The following is a 13,980-nucleotide window of genomic DNA, read 5'->3' as shown; positions in this document are numbered from 1 at the left end:
AATATACTCAAGCTCGCACATATACTCTGTCTTGATAAATATTTAATGGCATAGAAAATAGTAAAGATAAAGCATTACATGACAAAAGAATAATACTTAATTTTATCATCAGTGTGGAGAGAAGTATGTAAATACACGTAGATATGCACAAAAAGTCTAGAAGGAAATGCATGAAAATGTTAATATTTAGTTCATGAGTTTACAAATAATTTTTTCTTTTTTATACATTGATATTTTCCCTGAATCTTCCACAATAAGAACGCAATCTTTTTACAATCAGATTAAACAATCACAATAACTGTTATTGTTCTCTCAAATGCTACTTCTCTAATTGTAGCCACGTACAGGAGCTTTCTGCGGCCACTCCTGGGTTGTAGAAAAATAATTACCTGTTTCCTACTGTATATGTTGCACCTATTCTATTGAAGATGTTGCCTTATTGCAGATGTTGCAATTGTTCCCTATTATTGTAGATGATGTTGCAGTTCTGATAGCAAAGGGTGCTTAGTAGTTTCCAATAAATAGGATGTGGAAACTAGGGTAGAGGCTCTCAGTTCCAGAAGCTGTGAGTCCCCTGGTCTCATCTTTATTTCTTCTCTTGTGTCTTTCTCTCTGTCCTTTAATTTGTAAAGTTCTGCGTTACCTTCCCTTCCAGCCAACCTATCGCTGAGCTGATTGCAGCACTGGGTGCCTTGGAAGCCCCTTCTCCATGTTCCTACAGTATCCTACGCATTCCTCTACCCTCTACCAATCACGCTGGACTTTAACTGCTTATCTATCTCCCAACAAGAATTGAAAGGGAAGAAACAGATGGATTATTTAATCTGAATCCCAAGGGCCTAACACATATAATAAGCATTGCTAAAAGTGTGTGTACCAAATAAAGAAATTAATGAGTAGAAGTATATAAACTCGGGTCTTCTGATTCTAAATCCAGTTACATCTTCCCTGGGACAAAAGGAATCCAGGATTTTTCCACTGGTGACCACACCCTGGGGCCTGGGAAGAACCTGGAAAGATTCTGAAGAACTGTGCCCTTGAAGAGAGAGCACCAGCCGGCACGGACCCAGGGGGAGTCAGGGCTGAAACCCAAGTTGGGTTTTCCAGGCAAGTGGCAAGATTAGTCACACGGAGATACTTGTAGGATTCCCCCGAGTCTGCTCATTCCTTTGGGATCACTCACTCCTCCCAGGGCTCCCCCTGGGAACAAAGTTATGAAAGGAAAACCCCAGACCTTGGGACTGGACACTTTTCTGCCAAGAGCTGCTAGTAGTTTGCATTTAACCCTAAACCACAACTAAATGTAAAAACAGCCACGGCGGGGCGGGGGTGGAGCGGGGATGGAGCGGGGGTGGGGCGGGGGTGGAGGGGGCGTAAAACCCGCTTAAAAAAAGAAACCCTTAGGTTTTCTCTATATGCTTTCAAGAAATTTCTTCTAAAGAGCTTAGAAGGCCGAGCAGATCAATTACAGGAAAAAAAGGGGGTTCTGAAAGTTAAGGTTTTAACAATACCAACCACAACTGAAACTCAGCTGTTGACCAAATGAAGCCACAGCTAGACCCAGAGGGGTATAAATCCCTTGTTCAACAACACAACAAAGGGTGTGTAACGCCCCTGAGCTGGCTCTCCCTCGCTCACCCCTCCCGCGGGCAGGTAGGGGCAGCGCTCGCCCCCTCCCGCGGGCAGGCAGGGGCAGCGAGAGGGCTCCTCCAGGAAGCCAGGCCCCTAAGGCCGGCTCCCTCAGGCTGGAGTGAGAACACCTAACCCGAGAGTCTTCTAGACGGTTGGAATTCCACGTGCCCCTCCCTGCAGTGTCGTCTAGTAAATAATTCCTAGACCTGTAGCCTGCAGGTTACGGAAGAGTCGCTGGCATCTGGTGCTGAGCCAGCCCGCCCCACCCGCAGAACGGCTGGATTCTTTGATTTCCACCCTCACCCACCTTCTAAAAGCCAAACCCGAGAGGGAGGGCATGGCCGAGGGCTGGGATGTCCACGCAGGTTACAGTCCAACGCAAAGAGAAATTTACAACCATTTTCTCACTTGGGGCGGGTAGAGGCGGAGAGATAGGATCTTCTGTAAAGCGAGAGAAGGGTGTGTTTGCAGCGGGGTGGGGGGTGGGGTGTGCAGGAAGAGGAGGGAGGAGAAAAGGGGGTGGGGTGAGCGGAAGACCCAAGCACCAGCCCGAGGCTCCTCCTGCTGCCCGCGCCGGACCCGAGCCTCCTCCCTGCCCACCCGCCCCCACCTACTAAGGCGCCGAGCCCGCGCGCGCCGCTCACTGGCCCTGCGTCCCAGCCTCCCGAACACCCGAACCCCGCGCCGCGCCTCCGGCCAAGGTGAGCTCCGCCTGCCCCGCGCACTGCCCCGCGGCCCTGCCCGGCCCGCCGCGCGCCTCTCCGGGGCTGTCCCCAGCTCCGGAACTGGCTCCTGGGGAAAGCCCCCCAGACCCCGCCGCTCTGGCCCGCCGGTCCTCGCGAAGCCCGGTGTCCTGGGCACCGCGGCACGTCGGCGGGATCCGCTGCTCCGCGCTCTGAGCCAGCCCCAGGCGAGGCGAGCCGCACGCCTCCCCGGCCGCGCCGTGCCGCCCCCAGACCCTCACTGGCGGGGAGCGCTGGGTCTTTTCTGTCCTCGGCTGCTGGACCTGGGTGCTGGTGCCCCCGGTCCTCTGCTCTCCTTTTCTACGTTTCGTCCGGTCTCTGGGGTTCCCTGAACCCCCGCTTCTCGCCGCGCCGGGCCGGCACGTGTGGTTTCGCTGTGCGCCGCGGCTGCACGCTAAGCGCTGTCCAGATGCTCGTAGCCCCCGGGCGGGACTCGCGGAGGCCTGGGGCGGCTGGCCGAGCCCTTCCTACAGGGTGCTCCTCAGTCCTTCGCCCGGCAGCTTCAGGGGCTTCCTGTTGTTTGTTTACTAGACGGGAAGGTTCTTACTGCGGAGGTTATGAGGTCTAGTTGTTTTCTTGATAAAGCATTGGGGAGAGGCTTGTTTTCTTTATAAAGCATTGGTGGGGGGAAGGGGGGGGCCGGAAGGCTGTGTGAATTGATTTCTCAATCGACTGAAGTTTTCCCTTCCTACCATCTTAATTAAATTAAATTAAGTGAGTGGGACTGGAGAGGGAGATGGGGGAGGAGCTGGATTCGTAAAAGATCTTCCAACCCCGAATGAATGTGGCCTGATGCTATGGGACAGATCGACGTGCCTTGGGTACCTGGTTCACAGCTTGAGCTTGCCCACCAGCCCCGCACTGCACTGTCCAGCCTCAGTCTCCCTGCGTCTGAAACCGGGACCCCGCCCTTCTGGGCGGAGGTGGTTTGGAAAGCTGAGGCCTGGCAAGCGGGCCCTAGGCTAGTTTCTGGAATATATTAAACCCACCACCTACCCCCTTCCCTCCCACGGGGCCGGGGGGCGGGGGGACTGGAAGCATTCTGCAGGGTGCGGCCAGCGGGGAGGGCTGGGGATTCTCCTGGCGGTGGAGGGCCTGGTGACTCAGCTGCAGACCATATGGGTGGGGCACTGCTGCTTCCACTCTCTGCGGAGAGTTTGGACAGAACACTCCCTGAAGGAAAGGGGAACTGTGCCCTCTTTAGAGGGCATTTTCCAAGAGGAAATGAGTCACTCCAGGACTGACCTACGATTTAAAGGAGAGATTTCTTGACTGAACTTGTGAGGACAGTAATTAGACTGGCAGAGCCATGGCGAGACAGCTTGCTCGGGCTCAGAGTCCAGAACGCCGCCTGGCAGCCCGCCTCTGCTTTCCTTGGGACGTAGCTTTTCCCGTTTAGAGGTTTGTAGTTGCTGCACATTTTTTTCCTCTGCAGCTTGAGTTTCAACCTCCAGGAGTAGATTTTTATATCCTGTGCTTAGAGGTGACGCCAGGCTCATGGAAACACCCTGCAGTGATCTTTGCTTCTAACGTGTTTTGGCAAATTGAAAAAGATAATGCCAGGGGTTGGGGCAGGACCGAGTGCTTCTAACCTATTTGGAATTTGGTCATCAGCCCTGCCCCGCCAGATTCCTGTCTGGTTTCTATTTCATGATCCCTTTCTAAATGGTATAGACTCTACTCTCCTCCACAGCTAGATGCTGGTTTTCTCCTTGAGGCCTTGATCCACCTTTTGTAGCCCCTTATTTCAGTTTTTCAAATTTTCTTGAGGATCTACCGGATATAAAGCAGCTGCTTGGCCTCCGCCTGATTGCTAGGTGATGCTTGCCCCTGGCTTTTCCTGGCTACCATGGCAGATGGGCCCTTTTCCCCTCATGTCTGGCTTCTGGCCAGGCTCTCAAGCAGCCACCCCAGTGAGGTCAGGCCTGGGGCTGGGTGGGGCTGGTGTCTCCCTGCTTTCCACTGACAGTTCCAAATATGTGGCTTTCTTAGAGCACTGCCCACTTGGTATGCCTTTGGATACAGTCAAGTCTTTTAAAGTGTAAAATGGAGGGAAACAATGGAATCCTTTCAGGGTCACAGTGTGGAAATTAATGCATTCAGAGTGCTGGGAAAGCTTGACAAAAATGGTAGGAGCATTCTTAAGCTTCTAATTTTCTGGGGGACTTAATTTAGGAATCTCCCATCAAAAGCAAAAATAATGAATTTAAATATTTTAACAGCAATTATTAGCATTTCCTGTCCCTTTCACTAAATAACTGCCACCCATCCCACTGAAGGATCTAATAGCAGTTTTGACAATGGCTATTGTTGACTGAGGCTGATGCCTGACAACTCTTTAAGAAAAACTATTCGTTTGAGGCAGAGGAGGCTTCTGTGTTCTTTCTTCCTACCAGATTGTATCTGGAACTTTCTTTAGTGGGCAAGTTTTGTTCGGTAAGAAGCTGGACAGATAAGCCCAGATCCAGACCCATTGCCTCAGTCCATTTCTTCTGAATTTCTTTTAGGGGTCAAATTCAGGGAATGCCTTCTTGGTTCAATTTAAAAAAAAAAATTTTTTTTTTTTTTTCCAAAACTCCCAAAGCAAAAGGAAGGAAACTTCAAACACATTTTAAATAACAAATACTTGTTATCACCGACACCCTGATTCTGGGTGGGCTGTAAGAAAACTAGGGTAAGGATGAGACACCGGAGAACAAAGTAAATCCAGCCTCTTGCTCAGAAGTGTCCTCTTTGAAATTACGGTCTGGATCTGGGCATCAGACCAGAGCAAACATTTGAGATTGCTCAGGAGCAGACACTTTTCCCAGAAGGCCTCCTTCTCCCCTGCCACTGCCAGAATGGCCAAAATTTGCATTGCTGTCCATTTCATTCTTACCAATTTATTGAGCATAAAGTAGAAGGTGGGATAAACAAAAAACATGTGAAAATAGCCAGAGTGAGAAGAGGAAAGAAGTCGTGCCAGGGTCTGACCAGACCTGTTTAGCAGGTCACATATTTCGTCGTTCATATGGTATGTGTTTTCCTCTGTTCTCTACGGTTCTATTCATAGCTGAGCCCTTTCGAGGCCCCTCTCCTGGCCCTTCCCGGCACCCAAATCCTTCCTCTGAGCTCTGAGCTAAGGTTTTCAGCCTGGTCCTAGGTTATCACATTTCGACCTCAGATCCTGCCAAGGGGGTTGTTTGAGGCATTCATTCCCTCATTTAACCAACAGTTATTTAGTGGTTAAAGGATAACTGCAGAATAACGCACAGTTCTTGACCCAGGGGAGCTTAGATCTAAGACAAGATTGACAGACAGGGAAGCAGTTAACAGCAATGAGTGTAGCAGGTTGTCTGGGCACAGAGTGAATGCTGCTGCCTCAGCCCCCCTCCTCCAACCAGGAAGTGGAAGTCAGCCCTGTCCTTACCCAGGAGTGGAGCGTGTGGGGTGGCTGGGGGGATGGAAAGGCCAGATTCGAGTCCCTGAAGAAGTGCTGCTTTAGCCACCAACGGTCAGAGCTCCCTCAGCCCAGCCCAGGTGACCCCACCCAAGGAGGGACCGCCCTGCACTCTAGAGGCATCAGAGAAGGAAGGGCTAGGAGTCCAGGGAGGTGATTCAGCCACTTTCCAAAAGAACAGTTTTAGTCACATTTTCTCCCTTTCCCTGTCTTTGAAACCAGTTTGCTGACTCCTTCAAACTACAGTTCCTTGCTTTTGAATGCCTTCTGGAGCCATGGTTGCTGATGAGGCATCTGCTCTGGTTTTAAATGCTTATTTTCACCTTCTGAACCTTGTATCTCCATCTCCCCCACCAGCGCCTCCTCTGCAGAAAGGTCTACTGGACAAACGGTGTATTCACATCTGCTACTTAAAATAGCTGTGGGGGACAGGCTCCGTGGGAAAGGGACTTGGGTAGCACAGAGACAACAGCTTCGTCACTACCTGTTTCATCCTCTCTTTCCTACTACTCTGGCTTTGCATGCATTCTGGGTTTCCTTCCACGCTCCCCCATGAAGGTGAACTAGGCGTCGCCGTCCCACAGCCAGTGGCAGTGGCCGGGATCTTTGGGAATCGGTTGGTGCCGAGCTCTGCTGCTCGCAGAGTGGGCACGGACATTTTTAAACCTCTGTGGTGTCTGACACCTTTCCTGAGCTATTTAAGAACTGGAGTGGGATCCCACATCCTTCTCCCATAAGTGACTCAGCTCAGTTCTCTTAAAGGACACTGGGCCGGGCTCCCAGAACCAGTATAGTCAAGGCAGACCCCCTCTCAACTCGCTGCCATCTGAGACCCACATGGGGAAGAGGATGAGCCAGATCTGGGCTGTTGTAGGAAGAGAGGGAAAGGGCGTGGTTTCCCCTGGTATTCACCTCACCGTGGACCTTGCAATGTTAATTTCCAGCTCTCTCTAAGAGTACTGCCTTCCAGGTGACTCATGCCAGATTCCGGTTTACAGCATTCTCTAGAGTAGCACGTTCTGTGGCATGCTGGTTCCCGTACTTTTCTGGGGATTAAGGAGTAAAATTTACAGTTCTTAAGTATGATTGCTCAATCCTTTTCTGTTCAGCTCCTCCTCCTAGAAAAGATAGCATCTAGCAGCAGGAACCCAAAGCACAAGATCAGGTTCCTATTGGCCCTCTCCAGAGGGGAAGGTTTCAGGCTCTCCTTCAACCTGAGCTCAAGGCCTGTTCTTCCTTTTTTCTGGAGTGGTATATTATAGTCTCCATTCAGTTTTACCTCTTTCCTAGCTAGTTTTGGTTTTGGGTTCTGTTAGCCAAAGCTTCTGTGTTCCGGCCAAAGCAGTCTTTCAATTAAGTCAAAATTCATGGAGCTCTTTTTAAGTACCAGGTACTGGGTCTTGATGAGACATATGCCACCAGGTCTTTACATCTGAATATAATGACCTGACATGTTTCTTTTCCTTTCTTATAACCTCTTCAGGGTGAAAAACTCTTGCTCTCCTACCTAACCCCACACAGTAAGAATAGCTCTTCCGCTTTGTGCTGCAAATAATGGAAATCAGATCCCCAGAGGAGTCAGAATATACTGTTACTTGTACCTTCCGAGTGAATTAGCTAATGGACTTTGGGTAACTTTAATTGGAGTAGGACAAATCCATTTTACTACCAGATACACAAATGTCTTTATTGCGATAAATAACAAGTTCAGAACGTTAAGCATACCAAAGGGCAAAATTCATTTGTAAGCAGATTTCTAAACCCTAGAATCACACTGAACCAGATTACCAAATTAAGCATGCAGAGATGAAGTTTTTGTATTAACCTGGCTTAACTCTGAGTTGTTGGTATTCAGCCACAGATAAGAGCCCCAGTTACCTCCACTAAGAGACAATTAAATATCTGTTCTTTCAGTAAGGTGCTTTGTTATTTAAAAGGAGGGACACTGATCTTGCTTTTCCAAAGGATTACAGTTTTTATTTTTCATTAGGTAGTATATGCAGAATTAGCTGACTGCTAGATAAATCTCTCATGCAAAAAAGCACCAATACCTGAGGTGTCTGTATATAACAGCAAGACTCAAAATTAGGGTGAATTTATTCTTAGAGTCATTGCATTTTACAGTTAGAAAGGAGCAAATGGAATAGGAATCACCCTCCTTTCAATTACCCTTGAAAGACTGGCAAGTAGATGGCTTGAAAGTTAATGTAGGGATGTGGGTGTGGCTCAAGTAGTTGAGTGCCTGCCTGCCTACCACATGGGAAGTCCTGGGTTCAGTTCCCAGTGCCTCCAAAAGAAGACAAGCAAAACAGTGAGCTGATGCAATGGGCTGGCACAGCAAGCTGACACAGTGAGATGATACAGCGGAGAGATACAATTAGGAAACACAACGAGAGACACAACAAGCAGGGAGCAGAGGTGGCTCAAGTGATTAGGTGCCTCCCTCCCACATGGGAGGTCCCACATTCAGTTCCCAGTGCCTCCCAAAAAGAAGACAAGCACACAAGAACAGACACAGCGAGCATAAACAACCAAGGGTGGGGGGGATAGATAGTTAGATAAATTCTTTTTTTAAAAAGTTAACGTAAATGCTCTTTCTTTATATCCTTTAACAGGTTTCAACAGACCTCATCAAAATGCCATCTCAAATGGAACATGCCATGGAAACTATGATGTTTACATTTCACAAATTTGCAGGAGATAAATGCTACTTAACAAAGGAGGACTTGAGAGTACTCATGGAAAAGGAGTTCCCTGGATTTTTGGAAGTAAGTATTGAAAGGTTCAGAAAGAAATCAGATCAAAAAAAAAAAAAAACCAATTCCTCTAGACCCTGCTTCCTTCCCTTTTTCTATCCTTTCCCTGTGGAGGTCAGTACTACAAAGGTGTTTTCATTCATTTATTTATTAAACATTATTGAGTGCCTACTATTTCAAAACACTGTGGAGAAAACAAAAAGTGAAGAAGACACAGTCCCTGCCCTCAAGGAGTTTACAATCTGGGGGTGAAATAAGACTACACACAAATAACCACAATACCACAGTACAAAGTATTTGTTAGGAAAAACCCATCCAGAGTCATCTGCATCCACTGAGACAACACACAGCAGAGCAGCTGGAAAGAAAAGACCTTTCACCACACGGGGGCTAGCTGATGTCAGATCTGGAAACCTGGGGTTGGAGATGCCACATCCTGATCACATTCCACTCTTAAAAATCCCTTTAGATAAAGGGATTTTTTTTCTCTTTGCCCAACTTTAATCTGTCGAGGAACAGGGTCAGGCATCCACTGAATGCTGCGAGCAAAGTGTCACTCCATACTGCTTTTCACAGTGAAAAGACTGTGAGAACATAGGAGCACAGCTTCAGTTAGTGCCCACCCCTGACACTCAGATACAGGGAACCATGAAAACTAGAAGAGGACTCTGCCATCAGCTCAGATACCTCCCTCAGGGCGTGAGGCCACGGGGCACAGCACAATTGTCCTTTTACATGGTCATTAATTTAACGGAAGGGAAACCATTGCTTGACAGAATAGTACATTGAAGTGTAAGCCCTTTCCCTACCACAGTGGAATCACTTGAAAGGATGTTATTTGCTTGGTGTTGAATAATACATTAGCCTCAAAAGGAAGGGGATGGGGAAAGGCTGGAGCCTGCCTCTTGTCATCTGCCTGGTAAATACCACATTAGCCAAACCTGACTCCTGCATCAGTAAACATGGGGCTTTGTAGTACACTGTGTTTTACATGTCATCAATACCAATTAAATAATCAGATAAAAATAGCCTACCTGCTCTCTCAAAGCTGCAGTCACCACCGTGCTGTCCCCAAATGAGATAGCATGTCCGGGTACCCTGCTTTTGTAGAGTCCTGTGATCGGGACTGGAGCTAGAAGATCTGGCTCTGCCCTAAGGAACCCTGGGCAGGTTGCTTCAGCTCCCCGGGCCTCAGTTCCCTCCTGTAAGATGAGAGGACTGCGCAGGATTATCTCTAAGGCGACTTTCACTTTCAGTGATGATCCTTCAAGTTAGGCATAAAAGGCGAGGACAAAATGTGCTCACTGTAAGCCTGCCCGTCACGTGAACAGAGACCTCAGTATACGCCTCACATGTTAATTGTGTTGTTGCGTAAGTTAGGAGCTAGGACGGATATCACCTATGGCATAGACCCTTCTGTCCTAATGGCGTTGTGGCACAGGAGCCTGAAGGTGTACGTGGCAGGAAGTACTGGACATAGCAGGGTAACTTATTCCATGCATACCCATACTCACTGCAATGATAGCACTTTATTTCTAAAGTTGTCCTCTTAGGTCATCCAAATTTCACTCATTCTGACCACGGCCAGGAAGCTGGGAGTGAGGCCAGAATGAGCTGAAACCCACCGAAAGCAGAGATAGCTGCAGAGAGCAGGTTTCCATTGATTGCTTAGAGTGGGAGTGTGCAGTCCTTGCATAGGAAATGCCGCAGTTTTTTAACTTAAGGGATTTCTTAGAAGCATCCAGCACATGTGAGACACTAAATGTCAGTTCACACTCACTTATGTATATAGTCACTAGAAATCCTAGAAACTTTATTTTAGCCCTTTACTAGCCTTTAAAGGGCCATATTTTCCTGACTTGGACGCTACAGAAGAAACCACACTTCCTCAGTTCTAACCAGTATCACAACAAAAAGGAAACCACCGTGGAAGCAAGACGAAAGCACAGGCGCTCTTGCCTGCCCATCTCAATCCCAGGCACTCACAGCAGGCATCAAGAATCATAAAGAGTTTTTGACTGCATCACACATTCCTTTGGAAGCCTGTGCGATGTGTAGCATCCATTCTTCATAAAGAATGGACGTTATCTTAGAAACACTAGTCTGACTTTTGGTTCATAGCAGACACACCAAGGCCAGTTAAGCTCTAGGACCTGCTCAAAGTCCCAGAGCTAATATGATATGAAGCACAGCCTCAGCTGTGCCAAGGAGAAATGAGGGCTGTCCTCAAGAAACCTAAAAACACCTTGTGACATCTTTAGCATCTGCTTATAACGTCTGTAGAGCAATGATCTGAAACTTATTCCCTAAATAATCTTATGAAATATTTTCATAAGGAGTTTCCCTTTTCAAGGATTTGACTAGGCTATCAGGAATAAAAGCATATTGAGAGAATGTTTAAACTATAAAATGGGGGATTTGGAAGGGTTCTTAGGCACAACCTTGATATTTTGAAAATTGTGGCAGCAGTTGAGTTGAAGTAAAGCAGGCCAAGAAGGCCATGCTGGGTTTTAAGTGGCAAGAGCCCTGCGTTGAGAATTAGGAGGCAGGTCTAGCTTCTGGCACCGAATCTCCTCTACCATTCTGACATGGGCCTCTGTAAGGCCTCTACAGTTATGCTAAAGTATATCACAGAAACCTCTTTCCTAGCTTAAAATAAAGATGAATTCACTGATAGGTTCCCTCAAGACAAATACACATTTAGATGACCTTCGAGTCCCTTATGACCTAAGGCAAAAGTTCAGATAATTGGGAGATTGTGCATACAGTTGTCAGCAGTACACATCAGAGAACCTAGTCATTGCAGCCTCTGACTGATATTTCCTGCCTTTGTTCTTTTTTTTTTCAGAATCAAAAAGACCCTCTGGCTGTGGACAAAATAATGAAGGATCTGGACCAGTGTCGAGATGGCAAAGTGGGCTTCCAGAGCTTCTTTTCGCTAATTGCTGGGCTCACCATTGCATGCAATGACTATTTTGTAGTACACATGAAGCAGAAGGGGAAGAAGTAGGCAGAATTGAGGAATTAATTTCCCCACCCTCCTAAGAATTATCCCAAGAGTCGCTTAAGGAATCTGCCCCACAGCTTCCCTCTGCATAAGGATTTCATCGCATATGGAGGCCCTTAGAAAATGTACAAATGAAATCCAACTCCCATTTGACAGGTAGAGGAAGAAAAAGCAGCTAAATGCCGGATAAGCATTTGATTTTATATTGTTTGCATTCTCTTGCCCTCAATAAACAAATTCCTTTTTTAATACCTAATTTGAGACAGAAAGTTTGTTCCTTCAAAAATGCTTGTTCCCTCCTTCATATTATAATTATTCAGCACAGTCTTGCCTAGTTAAATAGTGCCATTTCCATCAGTACTTCGGATGCTTATGAGGCCTGAGTTTTCGTTTTTTTTATTTCAGGAAGGCAAGGGTGGTTTAATGTTGGGACCTCTATACACATACTTCAGTTAGTCAAAAGATGCTAAAGGGGAAGCTGATGTGGCTCAAGTGGTTGAGTGCCCACCTCCCACATAGGAGGTCCTGGGGTCAGTTCCTGGTGCTTCCTGAAAAAAGAAAAAAACAGGAAAGTTGATGTGGCTCAGTGGTTGAGTGCCAGCTTCTCACATATGAGGTCCCAGGTTCAATCCCTGGCCCCTGGTACCTCAAAAAAGAAAAAAGCTGAATGGCTTTTCATAAAATCTAGCAGCTATCCCAAATAAAATCTCTTGGCACCATGAAATCGTCAAAGAACAACACTGATAACATCTTGAGGGATTTTCCCCAGATTCTTCAACAACAAAGCAAGCTCTCTAGAGGGTTGCCTTTTCTGGAGAAGCTTCAATTGGAAGAAGTTCTCTTCCTGGGAGAGAAGCAGCCAGTCACAAACAGCAGGACCATCTGAGGGTCCCAAGGAAGGAGTGGAGGTGGACCTGGTCTGGGTCCATGGGAGTCAAAGTAGGCTTTTGTTCAAGGCTGGAAGAGCGTTCAGAGTCAGCATGGTGGTGTAGGAGGTGGGGAGATCATTTTCATGGCAAAGTTTCGGCAAAGTACGGTAAAAATAAGTTGCTACAAGAACCAATAAATAAAAAAGTTCTAGTGTGACACCTCAATAACATCACATTATCATGCCCTGAAGAGTGCTAAGTACTGCTTCTAAAACAGGTTAGTGCTTTTTGGTTAAAAATGAAGCACCCATACTGATCTCATAATAAATACAATGTCTTCCCCAGCTGTTTCTTTGCCTGTTACAAGCTTCAACAGGTTTATAACTATTAAATGTTATAAGCTTATTCATAACACAGTACTCTTATTTTTTATGGAGAGGTGATACAGATCATTCCATCAATTGGCACATGAAATTGTTCCAATCAAATAGGTCAACAAAAATGGAAACAAGTTTTTTATGACTGGATACATCAACATAACTGGGGAAAACTTAAATATAAGTTTAAGGAAAAGCATGCAAAAGGGAACCGATTAGTCCAAAACTAGCTTTGGGGAAAAGGAATCTAATAAAATCAAGGTCAAGGATAAAACTTAACCATTTTTTTTTTCTGGTTGGGGGGAAGGTCGTGGCCAACATAAAAACAAGTTTAAAAAAACTCATAGCTTTGCAGCTATGTGACTATATCAGCAAGTTTACAAAGGGATTTATTACAGGATATTAAATGAAGGAGGGGAGATGACTGGCTAAAGACACTGACTCTAGAATGGTTCTAGGAATGACTCCCAAAGCCCTGCTGGAGAACTGGACTGCCAAGAGACTGCTGGCTCAGGAAATTGCCTGCTGAGCTGGGAAACCATTGCTACAGCTGGCAGCTCCAGAACCACACAACCCGTGGCACAAACATGGGTATCCATTGCCCTGTTTCCACACCTCCACGTCTTAAGGAAGAGCATCTGATAGGCAGAACCGCAATGACATCAAAATGTTAACGGCAATGAAGTCTGAGAAATAGTTTCCCATTTCCCTACCACTGCACACTAGAATGAGTTGGAATGCTGATCACCATCATATCTGCCAGAGTAATGACTCAGTTCTAAGAGAAGTCCTCTGACCTGTAGGGTAAAGATACTATGACTTTTTGGCAGGGGAGGCTCTAAAGGATAACCCTTCTGATAGCTACAGAGATTAGAGAAACAAACTGCCCCATCACAATAAGGCAAACTACCTCTGTTCATGAAAATGTGTATCAATCCAGAGAGCTTACACCACCTGCCTCCTGGAAGAAATATGTTTATTTCCTGGGCATTATGGAGATTAGTGGCAATTGTAACACAGGGAGATATCATTGTGGGCTCGTTTGTCCCCAAAACTGGCAAGCTTCTACACTCTAGGCCTCTCTACCGGAAAACAGTAGGAGAACTTTCCCAGGAGGAGAAAGGAGAGAGGAAGTACCAACTCATCGTCTCATCACA

At 46.8% G+C, this 13,980-nt stretch overlaps 1 protein-coding gene across 1 annotated transcript; it reads left to right on the top strand.

Annotated features, from left to right (window-relative positions):
- Nucleotides 1–2,195: 2,195 nt before the first annotated feature.
- On the top strand, nucleotides 2,196–11,833 carry S100A10 (S100 calcium binding protein A10). The gene is made up of 3 exons (XM_004472805.5): nucleotides 2,196–2,333; nucleotides 8,430–8,582; nucleotides 11,419–11,833. Exons 2-3 carry the CDS (start codon nucleotides 8,451–8,453, stop codon nucleotides 11,578–11,580), a joined length of 294 nt encoding a protein of 97 aa, XP_004472862.1. The 5' UTR covers nucleotides 2,196–2,333; nucleotides 8,430–8,450; the 3' UTR covers nucleotides 11,581–11,833.
- Nucleotides 11,834–13,980: the final 2,147 nt, after the last annotated feature.

Source organism: Dasypus novemcinctus, chromosome 13 (genome assembly GCF_030445035.2).
Source record: "Dasypus novemcinctus isolate mDasNov1 chromosome 13, mDasNov1.1.hap2, whole genome shotgun sequence".
Taxonomy (NCBI): domain Eukaryota; kingdom Metazoa; phylum Chordata; class Mammalia; order Cingulata; family Dasypodidae; genus Dasypus; species Dasypus novemcinctus.
Note: the sequence above shows the minus strand (reverse complement) of the source record. Positions and strands in the feature narration are given on the sequence as shown.